At 45.5% G+C, this 22,349-nt stretch overlaps 2 protein-coding genes across 2 annotated transcripts in view; one reads left to right on the top strand and one right to left on the bottom strand.

Annotated features, from left to right (window-relative positions):
- Window positions 1–2,229: 2,229 nt before the first annotated feature.
- Window positions 2,230–12,862, bottom strand: lrp10 (low density lipoprotein receptor-related protein 10). The gene is made up of 10 exons (XM_083640682.1): window positions 12,814–12,862; window positions 11,789–11,966; window positions 11,553–11,585; window positions 11,088–11,232; window positions 10,518–10,711; window positions 9,021–9,643; window positions 8,322–8,758; window positions 7,244–7,438; window positions 6,422–6,551; window positions 2,230–4,382 (listed from the first exon to the last, which is right to left on the bottom strand). The coding sequence occupies exons 2-10, from the start codon at window positions 11,835–11,837 to the stop codon at window positions 3,699–3,701; spliced, it is 2,490 nt and encodes an 829-aa protein (XP_083496808.1). The 5' UTR covers window positions 11,838–11,966; window positions 12,814–12,862; the 3' UTR covers window positions 2,230–3,698.
- Window positions 12,863–13,661: 799 nt separating this feature from the next.
- The window catches only part of mmp14a (matrix metallopeptidase 14a (membrane-inserted)), a 23,369-nt gene continuing 14,681 nt past the window's right edge, over window positions 13,662–22,349 (top strand). The window contains exon 1 of the mRNA XM_083640685.1: window positions 13,662–14,125. Coding sequence (XP_083496811.1) covers window positions 14,045–14,125 — 81 coding nt within the window. The 5' untranslated portion in view covers window positions 13,662–14,044. The remainder of the gene's footprint in view (window positions 14,126–22,349) is intronic.

Raw genomic sequence — 22,349 nt, forward strand, 5'->3', positions numbered from 1 at the left:
CTGTCAGACTCAGAAGCTCTGACAATCTGATACACAGCTTGTTTCACAGGTTTGTTTGAGCTGCCTCTTCTCCATTCATACTCCCAGTCAGTGTCTCCTCCTCCCTGGATCTCACATGTGAGAGTGATGCTCTCTCCTCTGTATATCTGAGGCCAGTTGGACTGCAGGGTCACAACAGGCCTGTTTGCAACTGTTCACATCAGAAATCTCCAATTAGGACACAAATAAATAGAAATATAAACTCAACAAAACAAATGTAATCATGAACGCATGTTGTTTTATTGCAAGAACAGACTCACCAAGTTTGGTTATAGTGATTGGATCACTGTCCTGTGTGAAGAAAATTGGCTCTCCTCTCTCTCCTCTGCACCTGTAGACTCCTCCCTCTGAGACTCTGCCTCTGTTTAGGTTGGGTGTGGTTTGTCTGTTCCAGTAGTATTTCCAGTCAGAGCCCTCCACAGAGCAGGTCAGCGTCACACTGCCCCCTACTGGTATGACTGTTGTGTCAGCACTCAGTGTGGCCTTTGGTTTAACTGCTGTTTTAGAAGTAAAACATTTTACAAGTAAAGTCACTCTATGAAGACAAACACAGCTCTTCATGCACATAATGTTAGTTCAGTTCGGCTGACAGCTACTCTGTGTCACCATACTTTGACTACAGCAGGCATGACTCAAGTTTTTGACTTGCACTCAAGACCCAACAACAACTGATGTCAGACTTGACTCAAAATTGTGTGTGTGTGTGTGTGTGTGTGTGTGCGCGCGCGCGTGCGCAAACTTAAATCTTTCATTCCCATTGAAATAAGTATGATATTCTGAGTATTGTTACAGGTAACACTTTATGATAACGTTCAGTCGTAAGTCCTTTATAAGCCTTTAGTTAATGATGAACTAATCACTTACAAAACATTAATATACATTTAGATGATGAATAAGTGCTATGTTAACACATCACAAATGTAATATTAGAGAAAGACAAAATCACAACATTGCAAGTGCAGTAGATACATGAAAACATACAAACATGTGACATAGTGACATATTTATTATAAATGAAAGATAATCTGACTTGCATGACACTGTCAATCTGAAGTTAGAACTCCAGTTTGTTGAAGAATATTGAATTCTCTGTCTGCCCTTACAGTAGACTCCACTGTGAGACTCAGAAGCTCTGATGATCTCAGCTTGGGTCAGAAGTTTGTTGTAGCTGCTTGTTCTCCATTCATACTCCCAGTCAGTGTCTCCCCATCCCTGGATCTCACATCTCAGAGTGAAGGTGTCTCCACTGTATATCTGAGGCCAGTTGGGTTGCGGGGTCACAACAGCCCTGTTTGCAACTGTTCACACCAAGAATCCACAATTATGATACGAATAGAAATATAAAATCAACACAACAAATTGGGTAATCATGAATGCATGTTGTTTTATTCCAAAACAAACTCACCAGTTTTGATTATGGTTTTTGCATCACTGTACTGTGTTAAGTAAACCGGGTCTCCTCTCCCTCCTCTGCAGCTGTAGACTCCTCCCTCTGAGACTCTGATAGCTCTGGATACAGTGTTCCTGATCTGTGTGGGAGAGCCTGTGGTTTGTCTGGACCAGTAGTATTTCCAGCCAGAGCCCTTCAGAAAGCAGGTCAGGCTCACACTGCCCCCTACTGGTATGACTGTTGTTTCAACACGCAGTGTGGCCTTTGCTGTAGAAGGAAAAAAAATTAAAGTCACCATATGAAGACAAACACAGCTATTCAGTATTCACATTTCACACACTGTACAATCTCAATTCTGCCAACAGCTCCTCTGTGTCACCACACTAACTTGAATTTGTTCATGTGTCTGTTCAGTGGGGGGGATTCAACTGTGTTCAGGGGGCAGTCAGTGGGGAGGGTGGTAGAGTCTTTGGTAGAGGGGGCTTTCAGGCCTTGTTGATTCATTCAATAAATAAATGCATAAATAAATGCATAAATAAATGCATAAATAAATAAATAAATGCATTTCAAAAGCTGCAGTCCACTGAATGACGGCTCCTCCTCAGTTATTTCTTTCCCACATAAGAAGAAACCACAAGGTGACTGAACTGAATTGAAAACAAAAGTTAAAAATTAAATAAAAATTAAACAGTCTATTTGCACCTGGGCACAAATATAGACACAAATAAAAACCAACGAAAAAGACAAAACCATAATAATAATGCATGCATCCTCCCCCCACACACACACAGCACACCATGTAAAAGTGCAAATCGTTTAATCTCAGCCACATCTTTACTTACTGTATATACAGTGAATTTGACCCCAATAAATTCATAAAATCATTTTCTCTCTTACCTCATTACATCACAAATGTAAAACTTCCAAACTCCTCCACACCGATCCTTACATTCAACAAAGCAAAGTAAACATAACAATTTAAGACAGGATTGGGAAAGGGGGGGGGGGGTTGGAGTAACTTGCTAAAATAAAAACATAAAATACACAATAATACAAATGGCACACTACTAGTCCGTTGTGTCAAAAACGTGATAGAGCGCGATTGATAGAACGCGATCAGGTCCCCTCAGGGGCTGACGATTCAAGTTGAGGTTATGCTGTGAATTTGGGGGGCCCCCCCTTTCGTCACGAGGGGCGCCTCGTCTTCCTGTCCACATGACACACACACAGATCCTACCTCAGGCACGAGAGATTGTCTTGTGAAACATCTTCTTTTGAGACACAGATGACATACATTCACTTGGGAGGTGTACCCAACCCCATGTGCATCCGGAAAACACACATGCGCTCATACAGTTCTCATACGTCGCTGTGAAACACTAAAACTGGGGTCCCCAAACATTATTGCCAGCTCGCAGAATAGACATGCATTACCGTGTTATTATAATAGAGCCATTTTTGTGGGTCTGTGTCTGCTAGGGTGAGGAAACATTGGGTATGTTTCAGTGTGCAGCGTGTTTCTCGGGAATCATCATCTACAGTCAGGAAACTCCTCAAAAAAGGCACTTAAATAGGGGAGACAACAATGATTTCATTTGTCACGTCAGGTGAAAAATACCGTGAGATAAGATGTTCTTGGCAGAAGTGGAGATGAAACACATCTACGAACATACTCCACTGTCTAACGTAAGACTTCCAAACACACTGAAATGCACACATGCATCCGCACATAATGCAGTCATACAAACAACATTTACATTTTCATCATGTTCTCTAAAAACTCTAATCATTCAAATTTGACAGTAGACTTAAGTAGCGGGATCGGGAAGATTCTTCTGTGCAATGTGTACCTCCTTCAAATTACACCCTAGCATGATTCATTAAGTGCACACACATCCAACACACACACATACACGACACACACACACATCCAACACACACACACACACGACACACACACACCCCAACCACACTCTCATACACACCGGTATACTTTAAGGAGGTCTTGTGATAACGTTAAAAAAAATCAATGATCAAATACTAGATTCCATCAGCAAGTCAGCAAATCCAACGCAAAGCCATTTCAAAAAAGGCACCAGACTTGCACAAGTGAGGGAGAGCCTCTCGCCGTGGTGCCGGACCCCTCTCTGCTCCAGTTCAAACAACATGTGGGAAGACTGGGTCATCGGTGGGTGGAGAAGTCGGGGTGCGGTGCGGTGCGGTGCGGGGTAGGGGATGAGTGGGGGGGGGGGTTGTGCCAGGCGTTGATTTAGGTCAGCATGGCCACGTCATCCTCTGACGCCGTGTCTTCGGACAGGGGGATAAGCAGCACCTCGTCATCCGAGGAGGAGGAGGAGGAGAAAGAGGGGGAGGCGGAGAGGAGGGCCATGGAGTCAGAGGAGGAGGAGGAAGAGGGCGAGGCTCTGAAGAGGGAGATGCTCAGGCCGAGCGTGTGGAGGATGGAGGCCAGAGAGGGGCTGCTGGGCGGCACGGCCACGGGGCGAGTCTGGGGGGACGGGGTGTTTGGGGACGGGGTGGGGGGCGCGTACGGAGGCGGGGTCGGCGGAGCGTACGGAGGCGGAGGCGGGGAGGAGACGGGGGGCGGTAGGCTCAGAGGAGGAGGTGCGTCCTGCTGCTGCTGCTGCTGCTGCTGCTCCGTCTGAGCCGGCAGGCCCAGCTTCTGAGGCACCGGCTGGTTGAGCGCCTCCACCGCCGAGGTGCTCGAGGAGGAGGCGGCAGGCGGCTCCTGGCTGGCGGGGGCGGCGTCCGACGGCTGCTGGGCGGAGCCGGACGCCTGAGAGGGCCTGGAGGGCGGCGCCCGGGGGATTAAGCCCCACCTCCGCATGCGACGGACGGCCCGGCGGATGAACCGGGGACGGCGTCTGCGGCGCGGCGAGCTCCCGGTGTCCTGGCGGAGGAGCTGAAGGATTCCCCTCAGCGACAGAGACGAGGTCTGAGACGGGAGGGGTGGAGAGGAGGGGGAAAGAGGAAGAGGAACACAATAAAATCACGGTTAAAAAACAAACAATCAAACCCTTGGCTCCATTTGTCACCGTTGCGCTAACGAGTGGCGTCAAAATGATGTTAAGTTACTACGCTGATCCAAGAGGAGGGAGCCACTAGCTGGTATGGCTAAACCCAGCCAGACAGAGTGGGCTTTGTTTGATACAGTTAATCCTCCCTCAGCTGTCTACACGGTCTAATAAAGCAGCTGAGTGAGAGCCTCCATTGTAGCGCCACAGTAACCCTATCTACCACACCACCACACTCTCCTGCTGCAGCCTGTAACCTATCTACCACACCACCACACTCTCCTGCTGCAGCCTGTAACCTATCTACCACACCACCACGCTCTGCTGCTGCAGCCTGTAACCTATCTACCACACCACCACACTCTCCTGCTGCAGCCTGTAACCTGTCTACCACACCACCACACTCTCCTGCTGCAGCCTGTAACCTATCTACCACACCACCACACTCTGCTGCTGCAGCCTGTAACCTATCTACCACACCACCACGCTCTGCTGCTGCAGCCTGTAACCTATCTACCACACCACCACGCTCTCCTGCTGCAGCCTGTAACCTATCTACCACACCACCACGCTCTCCTGCTGCAGCTTGTAACCTGTCTACCACACCACCACGCTCTCCTGCTGCAGCCTGTAACCTATCTACCACACCACTAGGGCTGTGAATCTTCACTGGCCTCACGATTCGATTCGATTACGATTCAGAGGGCTACGATTCGATTCGATTACGATTATCGATGCATCTTAAATCGATGCATCACTTTTTTCCGCAATACATGATTTATTTTTTCTCACCTTCTTTTTTCTCACTGTGTGGCTACTTTTAAAATAAAAGTGCATTTGGAATTGCATTGTATTATGATCCATAATTAAAATAAACAACTGCATGTACTTCCATTATATTTTATTTGATTATTTAAAATATATATATATATAATAATAATAATAATAATAATAATAATCGACTTTTGACATTTGTGAATCGATGCAGAATCGTGCACGTCCGCATCGCGATGCATCTTATAATCGATTATTTTTGACACCCCTACACACCACCACGCTCTGCTGCTGCAGCCTTCAGCCCTCTGCTGAGACATCACATCAGGCATTTCGTAAAATGCTTATAAAAACGGTTCAGCTACATTTAGAATCGGGAGCGACCATAGAACATTTCACTCCAAAAAAAACCAACACAGAAAAAGTATTTTCTTTAAATCCGCGATTTCTTTACATTTTCGGAGTGAAATGTTATGTGATCTCTCCCGTTTCTAAATATATCTGAACCGTTTGGTTTGACGAAGTATTTTACGAAATGTCTATGGGAAAATAAATGGCGGATGCAAATCTCTGGTACAGTGCTGAAGCAGGAAGTGACGTTCCACTTTGGCTCTCTATATTTCTAGTATGTATGATGATCACTATGGTCTCTATCATATCAGTTTAAAAGGAGGTGGGTCAGTTCCAACTCTCTATCAAGCCCTGAAGTACCCAATCCATTTCTTATGGTCCTGTATGACTCAGTGGGAAGAGCATGGCTTTAACATAGCCTGGGTAAACCCAGCCGCCACGTGACCTGCTCTCAGACCTGCTCTCAGTTACTACCTTGTGACTAGTGAGCAGTGTCTGTCTGAGAGCAGGTCACTGGAGGCTGGGTTTACCCAGGCTAGCTTTAACACTGCCTGAGTGAGTGGCCTCATTCCCACTGCACCTAAAATAAACAGAACTGTAAGGTGCTTTGAATAAAAGTGCCACTAAATAGCTTGCGAACTGTAATTAATATTCTCAAGTAATGCTGGTTTGTGAGAGAGAGGACACTGAGGCCGAACGAAGCCTTCACAAAAAGACGTGTGAAACTCAAACTGCATGTAAGGCTTACATGCAGTTTGAGTTTCACACCTCTTTTTCCCGTTTACATTGTAAGCAATGAGGAAGCAGTGGTTCTGCTGATCCTCTGTGGCCTCACCTCATTGGGGTTTTCCGTGGGGAAGTCCTCCACAGGGGGGATGATGCCCTGGGCGATCAGCTGACCGTAGGAGGGAGGAGCCTGCTGCTGGATTAGCTCCGCTTCCTGGCGGCTGATTGGAGCAAACATACTGCCAGAAAACAGACCCATTAGGATGCATTCACACTCTTCCAACTAAAAAACCCCAAAAAGAAACAAAAAAACAGCACCTTTTTGGCCATGACAGCTAATGTTGACACTGCATATGTGATTGCCGCAGGATTTTTTATTAATAGTTTTATTTTATTTTTTATGCAGAGCACTTTCTAAAGTTGAAGATGTTCCATTTTTAGAGGTGCGTTCATGACTTGGCCCACTTTGAGACAATTAATCACAAGAAGAGGAGGCAGGAAGTGGCAGCATGCAGGGAGGTGACGGTTTACAACAACCACCAGACTGAAACAGAGAAAGTAGGGAGGAGGAGGTGTTACTCTTTCAATAAAGAGGCAGTATGACACAACAGTATTGGCTGTGCTGGGGGGAGGTTCTGCCATGGGTTTGACAGGTGAATGCGAGTATTGTTTGCTGATGCTGGCAGTCACTGCAATCTCTCTCTAAACATAAAATGGGGTAATTGATTATTTAGTGGAATATAGTAGCGACGTGAATTTTCATTCCAAAATGAGATAGACCAATTCAAAAAACACTGAGTCGAAAACAAACCGCTGGCATGAAAGTAAAGCACACCATAGAATAGTATTGAAATTATACGTCATTTTAAGAAAGAAAGAAACCCCTTTAAATTCCAGTTTGAGATCAGGGTGATAATATGCAACTAATTACCTGTACTCCCTGGTCCTGAGTGAGTACAGTTTACAGGTGCAGCCCATGGCGATGACCAGCAGCAGCCCGCAGACCAGGCTGCCCACCGTCGCCGCGGTGATGACCTTGCGGGGCAGGATGACGGTACAGTTGACCTCATCCGTTCCGTCCTTACAGTCCACCTGGCCGTCGCAGCGCCAGCTCTCAAACACACACCTGCAGACGGGAGAAGGAGGCAGAAGACGAATGAATGAATCAGATTCACTTTGATGTGAAATTTAATCCTGAAGGCAGGGGGACAAAATAATCAAATGAACCGATACCGAAAAACTTTAAGCAAATGCAAAACCATCATTCTGACGCATGATGCCACAGAGTGTTATTTTATTTGATGATGTACATTTGATACCTTTCATTATATGCAGGGTTATTACAATTAGGGCTGCAACTAATGATTATTTTCACTATTGATTAATCATTTAATCTGATAAAATTTAAAAAATACTGACAAATGTTCATCACAAGTTACCAGGGTGATTACTTACAATGGTTTACGTGGTCTGACCAGCAGCCAAAAAAAACCCAACAACCTCAAAGTATTAATTTGATAACTGAGAAAAGCAAGAAAATTTGACCATTTGCTAACCAGTAAAGAAAATTGGTAATTTTACTTTTTGTCAATTTTACATTGACAAAAACAATGAATTGATTGAGGGTACTCACTTCTTCAAGATTCATTCTAATAGCCATATATATATATATAAGCAATCTTAGTTCAAATTGGTTAAGTGGGCGGGTGGTGTCTGTGGCGGCGGTGTCTGTCACGATTGTGATGTCACCACTGATGACATCACAATTCAGTCTACGTATCAAAATTATAATCGATTAATCTCCTATCAATTGACCAATCAATGAATCAACTAATCATTCCAGCCCTAGTTACAATATTCTCAGTTATTACATCAGTTCCGACAAACATGAATGTAAACCCACAAAACACGGAATTAGCAAATAAATTAATAAATTAATAAATTAATAATAAATTGAAACCACTCAGATGCTCAATTTTGTACACATGCTCGCTCACTCGCACCCCTACCTGTCGCTGTCACAATGGAAAGTCCCTGGCTGGCACACGGTGCAGTCCCTCTCGTCGCTGCCGTCGGCGCAGTACAGCTGGTAGTTGCATCGCTCCTTGACTGGGTAGCACACTGGCCGGCCAACGAAGTGGCTGGGTGCCACCGCCCTCTGGCCCGCCCCTCCGCAGGCAAACTGCTCACGGGTGCAGCCCCTGCACCCCTCCTCGTCCTTCCCCGTCTCGGGACAGTCCCACCTCCCGTCGCAGCGCTGCTCCTGGGTGTAGCAGCCCCCCGCCGGCCCCCCGCACCGGCCCTCCCACGGGGGGCAGTAGCCTCCCACACGGAACGTGGCGTTGAAGCCGCCCCCTTTGGAGTCCAGGTGAGTCCGGTACGTCAGCGACAGCACGCCGGTCCGCGACTCCACCTGGACCAACTTGTCGTTGGAGGCGGGGGTGATCTGTCGGAATGCATGGAGGTGAAGACATCATGTTACAAAGGTCTTTAATTAAAAAAAGATGTGGGCTGCTTAATAAATATTTGACTAAATATACAGTAAGAATCTTCTGTTCTAGTGTGTGCTTTCCCCTGTTACAAGATATAAGCATCTGCTAAATTACATAACGCAATGTAATGTAATATATTATTTATAGGTTATAGGGATTGAACAGGTCTACCACATGCACAGATGTATGAACTCCATCTCTCCTACACACGCTCACCGTTTTGATGACTTCCCCAGTGCCTTGGTGTCTGTTGTGGACAGTGAGCACGTCCCCGAAGCCCAGCCTCAGCTGCTGCAGGTCCAGTCTCAGCGGCCTGGAGTCCTGGGGGTCCAGGGTCCACACGCAGTACAGCGGGACGCCCCGGTTGGCGGGGGGGGAGAAGGTCCCATAGAAGGTCTGCAGGAGCCCCCCGCAGGGCCACTCGACGGGAGCGGGCGTCACCACGGGCTCCCTGCGAGCCAGAGGCTGCTCTCGGTCCACCTGGGCCTCCTCTCTGTCCCTCTCCCTCAGCAGGTCCCACAACTCCGACTCTGTGTCGGGGTCCAGCTCCTCTGCTCTATCTGGGCTCCGGTACTTATCGATAGCCTTGTGTCTGTCCGAGTCGACCCTATCATCACGGTTCCTCTCCGTGTAGGTCTCCACTGTGGTCTCTTCCGCCTGTGGCCTGCCGTAGCCGGAGTCTTTGGGGGTTTCCAGGGGTTCTAGCTCTCCGCTGCAGCCCTGTTCGTCGGTGCCGAGACCCTCGTTGAGGCACTCCACCTGGCCGTTACAGCGCCAAGAGAGCGGCACGCAGCGCCCCCCTCGGCACTCGAAGGACGTCACCGGGCATTCTCCAGTGTCTGGAGCAGGAAGAGAAGGCCATACAAGACGAAAGAAAGAGGGTGAGATTAAGATGATCTTTTGACAGGAAAAACGAACTGAAACATTATCACATGACGTCCCTTGATATCCCCTACAAATTTTATTTAGATGTTCATGGCAGATGGGAACACTTTACACTGTGTATTATTCCACATTAATTGGTCACACAAACAAACGTTAAAGGGTCAGCTCACCCTAAAATTCAAAATACATATTTTTCCTCTCACCTGTAGTGCTATTTATCCATCTATATCGTTTTGGGATAGTTGCCTGCATTTTGGAGATATGGGCCGCAGAGATGTCTGTCTTCTCTCCAATACAATGGAACTGGATGGCACTCGGCTTGTGATGCTCGAAGCACCAAAAAAAATACATTTGAAAAACTCAACAGCAATGTCTCTTTCCAGAAATCATGACTCGGTTACTCAAAATAATGCGCAGACTTTGTTGTGAGCATGTAGGAACTATTTTCTTTTGCAGTCTCATGCAGGAACTAGCTAGCAGCTAGCAGGTGTAGTTCGGTGAAAAGAAAATAGTTCCTCCATGAAACTGCTCACAACAAGGTCTGTGGTATTATCTTGAGTAACGGGGTCATGATTTCTGGAAAGAGACATTGCTGTTGAGTTTTTCAACCGTATTTCTTTGGCACTTTGAGCACCGCAAGCCGAATGCCATCCAGTTCCATTGTATTGGAGAGAAGGCCGAAACTCTGCGGCCGATATCTCCAAAACTCAGGCAACTGACACAAAACGATATAGATGGATAAATAGCACGACAGGTGAGAGGGAATATATGTATTTTGGATTTTAGGCTGAGCTGTCCCTTTAAGTATAAAACATCACAGCATCACACCTCTGGCGTAGCTCAGTCGAAACGACGACACGGGGAACAGATGTGGGTAGAAGTGGTGCATCACTGTAATGTTTCCCCCTCGTAACTCGATGGGCGGCGGCGGCTTGGTTCCACAAAGCACAAACGGCTCGCCGCCAGCTGATGATTTCACAGAGACCCATTCATTCTTACAGCGCACAGAAAACTGGGAAAAGCTGAGGAACGAACGAGAGACAGAGAAAAAGAACAAACAAAGCATCGCCGTGAATAAACAGCCAATCAAGACAATCAGATTAGTAACACGCAATAACTTTGCGTTTAGGCTTCATTGTATCCTAAACACTGAAAATCTTCACAAGGGATATTCACAAGATGACGTTCACTAATAGTTTTAAGTTCGTACCAAAAGCATAGAGTACAAGACCGGTCTCATATTACCACTTTGTATGTTTTTCCAGTTCAGTTCAGTCTATTTTTATTTGCAACAAATACATTTGGGGGAAAATCATTTACATTTAGTCCTTCATGGATTAAGACGGAAGTATTAAGGCAGCAATATTGTGAAAGTTGTTTTCCGTATTTCCGGTATACCTGAGAATGACAGGTTCATCTTCTGGACCCTTGATGACCCAGCAGTCATAGGTAGGACCGAAGCGGTAGGCCCAGCTGTGGTAAGCAGAACTTGTGATCTCGCCCCATTCGCTATCAAAGACCTGAAGGGAACGTCCGCAACGGGCTGAGAGACGGAGAGAGTAAAGAGCAACGACTCAGAATTTAATTTAAATCAAAGAAAGGACTCTGGCTATTTTTGGTCAAACCTTAATTTCATCACACCACTTTAGCTTGTTTTAACACAAATAGAGACTTTTGGAACAGTGGTGTGGCACAAAAATGTCAGCCAACTGAACGTGTCTGATACACATCTGTTGTCATTATAACCATGACATGCTACTGTAGCGTGAGGTATGGCATGGAACTAGAATGTGATACTGACAAAACCTTTGATGACAAGTACAGATGTAACATGAGATAGTGCCGACTAGTCCGTCTCCTTACCAGAGCAGAGAGCTGGCTCAAAGTGACTGGATGCTGCAAAAATAATAAGCAAAAATAGAACAAGTTAGGCAAGCCTGAATGTTCGTTTAGTGTCACCATGGCTGGCACTGATCGTACATTTACTGTCATACGATATGAAAAGTGCAAACATGCTTTTTGCTCGATAAATACTCAAGGTGTTTTTCATAGAGAGATAGAGAGATCAACAAACAGATTCATAGATAGGATTTACTCACCTATGATGCTGACAGCTAGGAGGGCACAGAGGTTGTAAGTGACTGTCATTGTGATCAAGCTTCTCCTTTGAAACGTCGGAAATCATGAAAAACGGTTCAAAAGAAATAATAAAAGAGTAAAAATGTTTGTGTCAGAGAAGCGCCATTTTTGAGGAGGCCTTGTTCAGGAAGACTTCACCTGTGGAAGAGGAGAGGATGATAAAGATGCTTTGTTTCTAGAACAACTGGATATCAGCCAATGTTCAACCATACGCCTATTAGATGCCTATACAACTCTCCTCACATTAAATAAGCGGTCTGTCAAATACATCAATATTAAAAGAACTAGCTAAGACTCAAGTTTAAGTAGAGGAATTGGGTGACAATGACAACATTCAGCCATTACTTATTACTAGCCTAGCCTCACTGCTACAACTACAACAAATAAAGCTAGCAAACAAATACATCAACACTAAAAGCAGAGTAGAATGCGTGCTCATACAGTCAATGGTGCTCTCTTGAAGGTTGAGGTTATTGTGATCTTGAACACAATGTTCACACACACCCACACCCACACACACAATTTCCTGCCATTATCTTTCCCAGCAATGACGCAAAACAACAGAGCATTTCCAAGGTAAAATCTTCGTCCAACAACGTGAATAGATAGTTTCACTTTCTTTCAAATTAAAAATCATTCTAATTATCTCGTGTTATAATATGAGCCTACCCGATACGGCGGGGTCAGAAAAAGTTTCACTTTCGTGTCCTGCGCTGCCATGTAGCTTTGAAGCTCTGAAGAGGAAGGGAGCAGCTGTTCGTGTTCTCAGAAGAGAGAACGGCTAGCTAGCTAGTTAACTAGCAAGCTAATGCTAACGCTAACTTCCTCGTTTTCCATTTAGTCACGTTTTCTAGGTCGTGACACTCCGTGAAAAGCTTTCAAGCACCACCCAGAGGATCTTATGACGCAAATAAACTATAACGTGCGAGACTGGAGCTATAACAATATGATGAAAGTGATAGAAAAGACGAGTGGAATACGTTACCATCAGTCGGCCTGTCTTGTTGACAAGTTCTGTGCTTGCTACTTCCGTATCCCCCCCACCCCTCCTGCTCCTGCTTGACAGGAGAGGGGCGGGGCTTAACACCGTTTGTTAAATCGTTTTCTTTCCATTAATAAAACATGTATTTCTCTGGACATAATATGTTTTTGATAGGTGTGGATATTTACGTATTATTATATGTAGGGCGATTGATTGTTGAGTGAAGGTGAAGCCGGTGAAACTGTGATTTCATTTCTCAACACTAGGTGTCAGCATCGCTCGATCCAACAGATGGACCTAAACAACCCAAGCAGAGGCAGCATCAATAAAGTGGGGTCCAGGACACCCGATTTCAGTCAGGGTCTCCCCAGCAAAATGAAGAATAGCCTAGTTTAATTTCACTTTTATTTCACCCAGAGTCATTTAAAGCTTTGACCGCGAGAAAATTATATCGGACTGTCTATCTGATGTGCAGGCTACTGTATCTCTACCTATAGATCATTACCAATATCTTCTTGGATTGTTAATTGGGTCAACATCTTATCATAATGGTTGTAGCCTACTCTGTCTATTTGGAGGCCACGACAATATTTGGAATCCCCTGAATTGGGCTCATGCAAATATTAATTTAATTGTCTATAAACAATAGCTAATCATAAATCAGCCAGCTGTCGCCATGAAAATATAGGCTAGTGTTACGTCGGCACATCTGGAGGAGGATCTAAAAGGGAAATCTCTCTCTCTCTCTCTCTCTCGCTCTCTCTCTCCCTCTCGCTCGCTCTCTCTCTCTCTCTCCCTCTCGCTCTCGGTCTCTCTCTCTCTCCCTCTCTCTGACCACGTCGCCACATATTGGTGCTATCAACATTAGACACAAGACAAACTTGACCTGACAAAGGACCAGCCAAAACTATGACGCTTAAAGATCGGACCATTTGTCATAGCTGATCTTTTTTCTTTTGTATTTTGCGGTTTTCTATTTTGCTCTTTGATGCGTAAAGGAGTTGTTTTTGTGCAGAACAGCGACCTGTGCGCAAACAGTGTCCATGTGGAGACAACTTTTAGCCTAAAGTTTTTTTTTGGGCACATTATTATTCCATAGGTAATAACCGAACGGAATAGCATCAATTTTTGTTCTGTCTTTGTTGCCGGCGTCCGGACTGTGGGACATCTGTAGGTCGTTATAATAGTTTTGTTGAACTTCACTGGGGTAGCCTACTTTTGCAGATTGAAGAATATGCTGCCCCAGCTTCTCACGCTGGCCTGCGCTCTGTACTTTGGCTTTACCTGCGCAACTGCAAATGTCTTAAAAGCCGAGGTAAGTGTCATGACAGATTAAAACATTAATACATGATGTATGCTTATGTTCTCATGACGAGATGTTTTGGCCAATAATGTGTTTGGACGGCGAGTAGGCATTTTCCCATTTGCAAATCATGCCACTGCATATGGTAGCCAGCTATCCAACAGAACAGAGAGAGAAAAATCACTGTAATTCCTATGAATGATAGCCTATCCCTTTGGAGACTTTATAGTGTCAATACTTTATAATGACTAATAGACCTATAGCACACATACTTTACTATAGGCTTCGTAATCCCAATCAATAGTATTCCTATAGAAATGTATAGCTTTCCTGTGGTATATGAGTATCTTTCTAAAATGTAATGTCTTCTGTAGTAGCTGTGCCTTTGTTAAGGGTGGGGAAATGATCATGCTGTTACAGCCACACGGGGATAGTTTATCTGTCCTAGATGTTTACTCTGTCTCTTCCAAACACTCCCTCCCCTAACCTTCTGTTCCTGTGCACTGATGGAAAGCTCCCATCTGAATAGGAACGGTAACAGGAGATGACACTGTGTGTGTGTGTGTGTGTGTGTGTGTGTGCGTGCGTGCGTGTGTGTGTGTGTGTGTGTGTGTGTGTGTGTGTGTGTGCGCGTGTGCGTGTGTGTGTGTGTGTGTGTGTGTGTGTGTGCCGCCGCAGGGAAAATGCCCTGAATCTAAACTGTGTGCCCTGAGAGAGAGAGAGGGAAGAGGGAGTGGGGGGATCAGCAGCAGCGTTCTGAAAACTCAGCTGAGCAGCTGCTTTGTTCTGAGGAGAATGGGGGTGGTGGTGTTACAGGGGAGGAGGGGGTTCATGGTTTTCATCTGCCTGTGTCGACACCACCACCACCACCACCACCAGGCATGGGGAGCGAGCGGAGGGAGGAAGCTGGCCTGCATTAACAGCGAGCTGGACATGGGGGGGGGGGGGGGGGGGGGGGCTCTCGTCTGGGAGATGGGGGGGGGCCCACAGGCGTCAGGCTTTTGAAAAGTCAGGCCCGGAGGAGACACTAAACAAGCGTCTAGCCTCCTTCACCTAAACACATTCTGTCACCAGGGCCCATGCAGCTCTGACAATGATTAGGCTCGCTCACCCCCAGGCGCCTCCGGTCTCGGCCCGTTTTACATTTTGCTCTCTAGGTAGGTTGTTCCTAACCAGCATTCAGCAACGTTCCACTTGTTGATAACATCGGTAATAATAACCAGTGGTCATCATTGCAATGCACAAATGACGGGTGTTTGATGTGGACATGCGGTATACATTCAGTCACCCTATAAGGAGGTGTTTTTAATTTGACAAGACAGGAGGATGTGCCACTAATACAGTTGTCACAGGAAACAGTCGATGAAATTGGTTCAGTGGGCAGAAAAAAGAAGAAGTCCATTATGACTATTGTGGGGGGAAAAGCCCGATGTTACCTAAGTGTCAGTTCTGTGTCAGTTCTGCAAAAGTAAAGATAGCCTATACACAATAGGTAGGTCAAGCCTGCAGGTCTTGGTAGACAGGATGTGCATGAAGGAACGAAGGAGGACCTTAGTCACTGACCACAAGCAGCTGGCGTCTGAGTCAAGCCAGACATGGTGGATCACTCAGGGAGAGAGACAGAGAGAGAGAGAGACAGAGATACAGTATTAGAGAGAGAGAGAGAGAGAGAGAGTTTAGAGAGGTCACAGGTCGCTGACCTCCGGGGGGACAGACGAGCAGAGTGATGAACAGCTGTAAACAAAGTAAAAACAACAACAGCATTGCTCTTTTTAGTGCCACATGCAGCTGCTGTGAAGCTGTGTGGCTTAATATCTATAACAGCTAAACAGTCTCACTGTAATAATAATAATAACAACCCAGTTACCGCATGGGGGCTGATATTGATGCAGTTCTGTTGTGCCAGGTAGACTACAGTATGCCTACCTAAGACACATGAGCTGATACAGGTCTCATCCAGGTCCTCTGTCTTGTCTACCAGCATGGGTCTGTGTCACTGTGTTTATACCCACTTATGGATGGTTTTACCCACTGCTGCCGCTGCTGCTGCTTGCGGTGGTACTAACGAGCGTCAGACTGATGCCGAAAGAGGATTATCGTTAATTATGGGTTCTGGATTACATCACCTGAGAGTTGTATATATGCAACCTATGATCAAGTCGTCTGTGTGTGGAGAAAGTAGACTAAACTGAGGGGATATGGAAGAACGCAGGGTTCTCAGAGAAAGTGTGAGACACCATTTTCAGAGCAAAGACAGGAATAGACACATAGGAACGAAACATACATAATTAATTATACATGAATGTATAATGAATAGGGTTGAGGTCCTATATACTTATAGGTCTAAGCAGGGGTTGAATGTGTATCTTGAGAACAGAGGAAGGACAGAAACTGAAGTTAGAGGAATGTTGTGGTTTTACCCCGTGTTGCTAAACTTCTGCACATCGCTCTCTGACGTCACCCTGACCTGACCGGCTAAACACACTATTAGATCTATGCTGAGCGAGTAGAGACACTCCACCAATGGAGAGAGAAGATTTCCACCGTTCTGTAAAAACGAAACGTCGTCGTTCCTGCTCCACTTCAACGACAGCCACCGTGCTTTATCGGGCTGCAACGGACGATTATTTTCATGATCGATTAATCGGTCTATTATTTTCTCGATTAATCGATTAGTTGTTTGTCGGAAAATGGTGAAAAAATGTCGATCGGTGTTTCCCAAAGCCCAAGATGACGTCCTCTTATGTCTTGTTTTGTCCACAACCAAAAGATATTTAGTTTACTGTCATAGAGGAGTAAATAAACCAGACAATATTCACATTTAAGAAGCTCCAATCAGAGAATTCTGACCTTTTTTTCTTTCAAAATTACTCAAAGCGATTAATCGTTTATCAAAATAGTTGTCGATTATTTTTCTGTCGATTGACTAATCGATTCAGTGTTGCAGCTCTAGTGCTTTACCTTCGTCCTCTCCCAACATCTGTTTTGATTCACACAATGTTTTTTGCCTTGTCTAAACCTTTTTTCTTTTTAATATATAAAATGCCCGGTTGGACATTGTAAGCAGAGGAAGTGGGCAGCAATGAAAACAAAGTGGGTCTGCTTACAGGATCTCAGCCTATATGGCTTTAAAAGAAATTCCTAGAGTTTCTCCAGCAAGGTAACAGAAGCCATCTGGAGCCTTGTGTCATGTGATCACAGCAGAGGGGATATAGATAGAGTCAAAACACATGTGGGTTCAATTCTCTATATCTTGACCTGAGCGCTTGTTGATGTAGCATCAAAGCCTGCTGCAAAGCCCTGGCTAGCTGAAGCTCTGCTGCACGCTGCTCTGACAACCAGCGGTGGTTGTTGTCACTTAAGAAACGTCCAAATAATCAGCTGGATCCACCCTTAATGGGAAACTGGTGGACTTCAAGGAGAGAGAGAGGGCGCTTATCTACACAAGAGAACGTGATCCACTTTGGCTTAATAGAGGACATATAAGAGGGAACGTTTGTACCTCAGTCTATGTAGATACAGATCTTTTGCATTTAATTTGACCACTATTCTAACTGAGATTTGCATTCTTACTGTTTTTTAGTCTTAGAGCCCAGCTGTTTGGATTTGGCTAAAGTTGAAGGCCAGCAGTGCAGATCCTAATTCTGGACAACCATCTTAAAATATCTCTAAGGCCTAGTAAGAGCCTGGGCCCAGTTGCACAAAGCACCTTAGGTTAAGATTTCCCTTAAAGTCTGAGTTAAGGTGTCCATTCTATTTTATGGACACCTTAACCCTGACTCTAAGGGAAATCTTAACCTAAGGTGCTTTGTGCAACTGGGCCCTGGTCTTCTACCTGCCCTATTTGTGAAGCACCTTGAGATAACTCTTGTTGTGATTTGATTGATTGATTGATTGATCGATTGATGATAGATTGATTGATTGATTGGTGGCTTGCTGTTTGATAGTAATGAAACAGCATTACAGACATTTAATTTGAATTATTGTGAATTGTTGCGGTCCTATGGCGTTTGTCACTCTGGTTGTATATCATCTCTTCGTCTTTTAATTAACTTTATTTGAGCATTTCTGTATAAAATTATCCATTGATCTGTCATAACAATTTAGCATACAAGTAAATACATTTTAAAACATGTGTACTGTATGTGTATATATACATATGAATATATGAAATATATGATACAGATAGTAATCACAAAAGTGGAGAAACATTTAGGACATAAAATTGAAGGAACATTTATATTCTGCTTGTATTACAGCCACAATCTATCAATAGATTGTTATAAATACAGTATTGTTATGCTGGCACATGTCCAGAGATCATGTTATTAGACCCGTTTGAGCCCGTATATACTGTAGATATGGAAATGAGGGTGATATATTGCATGGCGCTGGTGTGGGTGCTAACTGGGTCAGAGACGCCAAGAAATGAAGGCAATGTGAGATTCAGCCACTCATGACCAGAATTCCCCGTTTTTTCCGTTGGTACGGCCCGAGAGGAACAACTGACGCAGTCCCTCAAATTTAAATTGGCCCATACTTCTATCCCCCCTCTTGCCCCACTTCTTCTCCTCCATTACCACTCTTCCTTCTTAATGTCTTTACCTCTCCTTCTTCTCTCGCTTCTTCAGATCATTTATGGGTTCTACTTTCCCTCTCCCCCTATCTGTCCTTTTCCTCGCTCGGGGAAAGAAGATCCGGCTCATTTCTCCGGCTGAAGAAAACCAGATTCACTGTAAAAAAAAACAAGGCCATGGAGTTTTTTCCAGCAGGCAGCTTGAAAATGTGACCGCTCTGCTCTCCAGTATCTTGACACTTTGGCAGCATCGTTAGTTATTATGAATACTTTGGCATGTTGTTTAACAGACACGTTACTGCACCGGCACTGCATGCATGGCTAAATATGTGTGTGCCCTACAAACGTAGCCAATCGAAACCCAGATCTGACGTGCTTTGTCCTTATTCTAAGCCATTTTCCTTAGTCAGACACCCAAAACCACTTTGCCAGTGACAGCTCCCCTCTTGATCAATACAGACAGATAGTATAGAACACTATCGTAGTGATGATGTCACTTCCCTTGACACATATCATCATTCTTTGTTTCCTAGCAAGCAGGCTACCGCAATGGATATAATTACATGGGGAATTTTGCATTTTCTTTATAACTGTTACAGGAACTTGTGGTTGGCTTCTTCTTTTTTTTTTACAGTGCAGCAGCCAGACAAAAGGATCACTACTCCTCCCAGCTCAGCTCAGTCTCATGACTGCGTGTGACACAATAGTGCGTGACTATAGCTGGCAGTTACATGTCTTGTGATGCATGATGGGACATTGGGACATCACATGTATGTTGCCCAGTGTAGCGTCATGGTCACCGGTTACTCCCCATGCTTACTCCTCAGTGGATTGAGTGCTGTTGCGAAACATAAGTGTAAGCTTTCAGGACTTTGAAAGTGTCCCAATGTTTACATCCAGACGTCTGCATTCGCAGACGATTGCGGGAAGTCATTTTTTTGTGTTTTGGAAGCATAATATACATAAACAACAGAGTCTTTGTTTTTAAGCATTTTCAGTACGAGGCTGATTGTCACTGGCATATACAGTATAGGATTGTAGGGTCACAGTGGGGTCAAAGTATCCCAGGGATGCAAACTAGTCACCTTTAGGTTTGATCCTAAAATAGGGCACTTTAATTGAATGGTTTTGAGTGGTTTTGTGTCTGCCCTTGGTATCTGTCACCTTTTTCACTCTGGTGAGTTTGCATCCCTGGAATCATCCCTTCCTCCGGTCAGTGTGGTCGTCGAGTCTAGTCGGACTCGAGCATTTGTGCATTCACACTCGGAAGTAGTTAGAGATGAGGACTCGGAATTGTTAATTGATGATAACGACCGTTTTTTTTGTAATAGGCCCTAATCAATTGGCATAAGATACTAATAACTATGTTGATACTGTGAGATTATTCGACTTTGTGCAACGGCAGAGACACGTGTGTTCCACCTACACGTGGATTCACACTCCTGTTCAGTAACTCTGGACTGTGACTCAGGTCATGGGGACTTGACACAGACTCTTCTTTGGATGACTCAGACTTGAACACTGGGGACTCGAGACTTGGACTCGAGGTAATAGTGACTTGACTACACAACACTGACTCCAGTGAACTACCTCTAGAGCAGAATCATAACAGAATCAGAATCGGAATCACTTTTATTGCCAGTGTCAGTATATATGTCAAAGAATTTGCCTTAGTGTCAGTATGCAGCATAGCGGTCACGTCAATATTCAGAGACAAAGAAATAGGAAAATGATCTGGCAAGTGCACTCCAACACGAGTAGGAGGAGTGTTCAGTAGGCATTAAATATGAATTTACAGTCCAAGTTAAATAGGATCATATCCCACGTGTGTGTGTGTGTGTGTGTGTGTGTGTGTGTGTGTGTGTGTGTGTGTGTGTGTGTGTGTGTGTGTGTGTGTGTGTGTTACATCACGCTGGCTGTGTTTCTCTGTCTGTGTATTATACCTGCAGACCACACGTCACTCCCCCCACATGGCGGGCACACAGACCCAGCGGTCTGTTTACTGAGACAGCAGCCAGGCCTTTGACCACACATGGGTCTGCTGCAGCTCGCTCTACCTAGTCGCCCCCGGCCCCCCGAGGCCGACAATACCGGCCATGTACAAGTCCCAATAAATAGCACCTTTGATTGTGGCTGCCGGGAGTTCCAGGGGGGAGAGGTGCATGCTGGGATACCTGGCGTCCGGACCCGGGTGGAGGTGGCGAGAGGGGAGGAGAGGAGCAGAGGGGAGAAGCCCGGGGTTCTTGACGGTGTGTGGGGAAACTTTTCATCCAAGCCGAGCGGAGAGTGTTTTTATAGACCCAGACGCGTCACCGCACTGGAGCCACAGGACACACTAGCAGCAGTCAGTGGAGAGAGAGAGCGAGAGAGAGAGACAGGGAGCTGGGAGAGAGACATGCAGACAGACAGGGAGAGAGAGAGAGAGAGAGAGAGAGAGAGAGAGAGTTAGAGACAGATGGACAGAGATAGTTGGGGACAAATTAAATGAAGTAGAAGATGGCATAGACGACCATTTCAATCCAAAGAGATATTGAGGAGATGGTTTGTGGGTGAGAGGGCAGTCTGCAGGCATGGAGAGAGGGGGAGAAGTTCATCATAAGCAAACCTTGTTCTCTGGCCTCTCTCTACCCTCCACAGAACTACAGTAGCTGTGTGTGCCCAGGCCATATATACACCCAGGTATCACTGCTCAGATACTACATCTCCAATCCATCCTCAGTCTTCTCACCTCCTAAGCTCCTCTTCCTTCTCCTTGGAGGATCTGGGAGGGATGGGGGGGGGGGGGGGGGGGGGGGTTGAAGAAAAAATAGCTCCAACGGTGGAACCAGAGCGAGATGTCTGAGGTTTACATGGATGCTGAAGAAGGAATTCAATCTGGGTCATTCCACCGACTTCATTTGTGGTGAAGATGGAGACACGCACTGGATGGCTTTGCACAGCTCATAGACACACACGCACAGAGAAACACACAGCCAGGCATGCCTTTGTGCGGTATACGACAAGTTTTGGATCCTCTACAACTTCCCAACAGGAGGTTATGGAGAAAAATATTTGACTCCATCTTGGATTCAGAGAGAATATAGACACAGTTCTCCGAGCCGGTAAAGTGATCTCCGAGGCTGTGTGTCTCGGCCCACTCTCAGACCAGCAGCACCAGGCAGGGGAAAGAATAGGCTGGCCTTTCATGCCCACTCTCAGACCAGCAGCACCAGGCAGGGGAAAGAATAGGCTGGCCTTTCATGGGTAAATATAAAGACTGGTGGTTTTTCGGTTGACATGAGGACAGCAGGCTTGTGCCTGGGCCGTCCTGAGAGGGGGAGAGAGACCAAGAGAGAGAGAGAGAGAGAGAGAGAGAGAGAGATATGGCAGAGAGGTCTTACAAATTAAGCTTTGAAGAAGCCGATCGTTGTTGAAAATGTGACTTTTTCCATGTCTAACCATCACGAGGTTGTCTTTGGCCGTGATTGTCTAGACAAGAGCTTTGGGGGTCATCGCGACTGAATTATGACATCGTTGTTTTGACAGATTCTCCGTGTTTTATTTGGCTCCGGGTTCCTCGTCTCGTCTGTCCCTTACGACCCCACAACAAAGTTCAACTCAGAGGGAGGAAGGCTTTGCTGCCACTTTTTAAGAGTTTGTAAAGAGGATAATGTCGCCGTT

This window comes from Poromitra crassiceps (assembly GCF_964638095.1).
Source record: "Poromitra crassiceps genome assembly, chromosome: 7".
Taxonomy (NCBI): Eukaryota; Metazoa; Chordata; class Actinopteri; order Beryciformes; family Melamphaidae; genus Poromitra; species Poromitra crassiceps.

Excerpts from the sequence above, each read along its gene's own strand:
- lrp10 (XM_083640682.1), bottom strand. The coding sequence starts at position 11,837 with ATGACAGTCACTTACAACCTCTGTGCCCTCCTAGCTGTCAGCATCATA. Across the intron at positions 10,712-11,087 it reads GATGAACCTGTCATTCTCAG|CTTTTCCCAGTTTTCTGTGC; the intron begins GTATACCGGAAA and ends TTCGTTCCTCAG. Across the intron at positions 6,552-7,243 it reads CTCAGGACCAGGGAGTACAG|TATGTTTGCTCCAATCAGCC; the intron begins GTAATTAGTTGC and ends GTTTTCTGGCAG.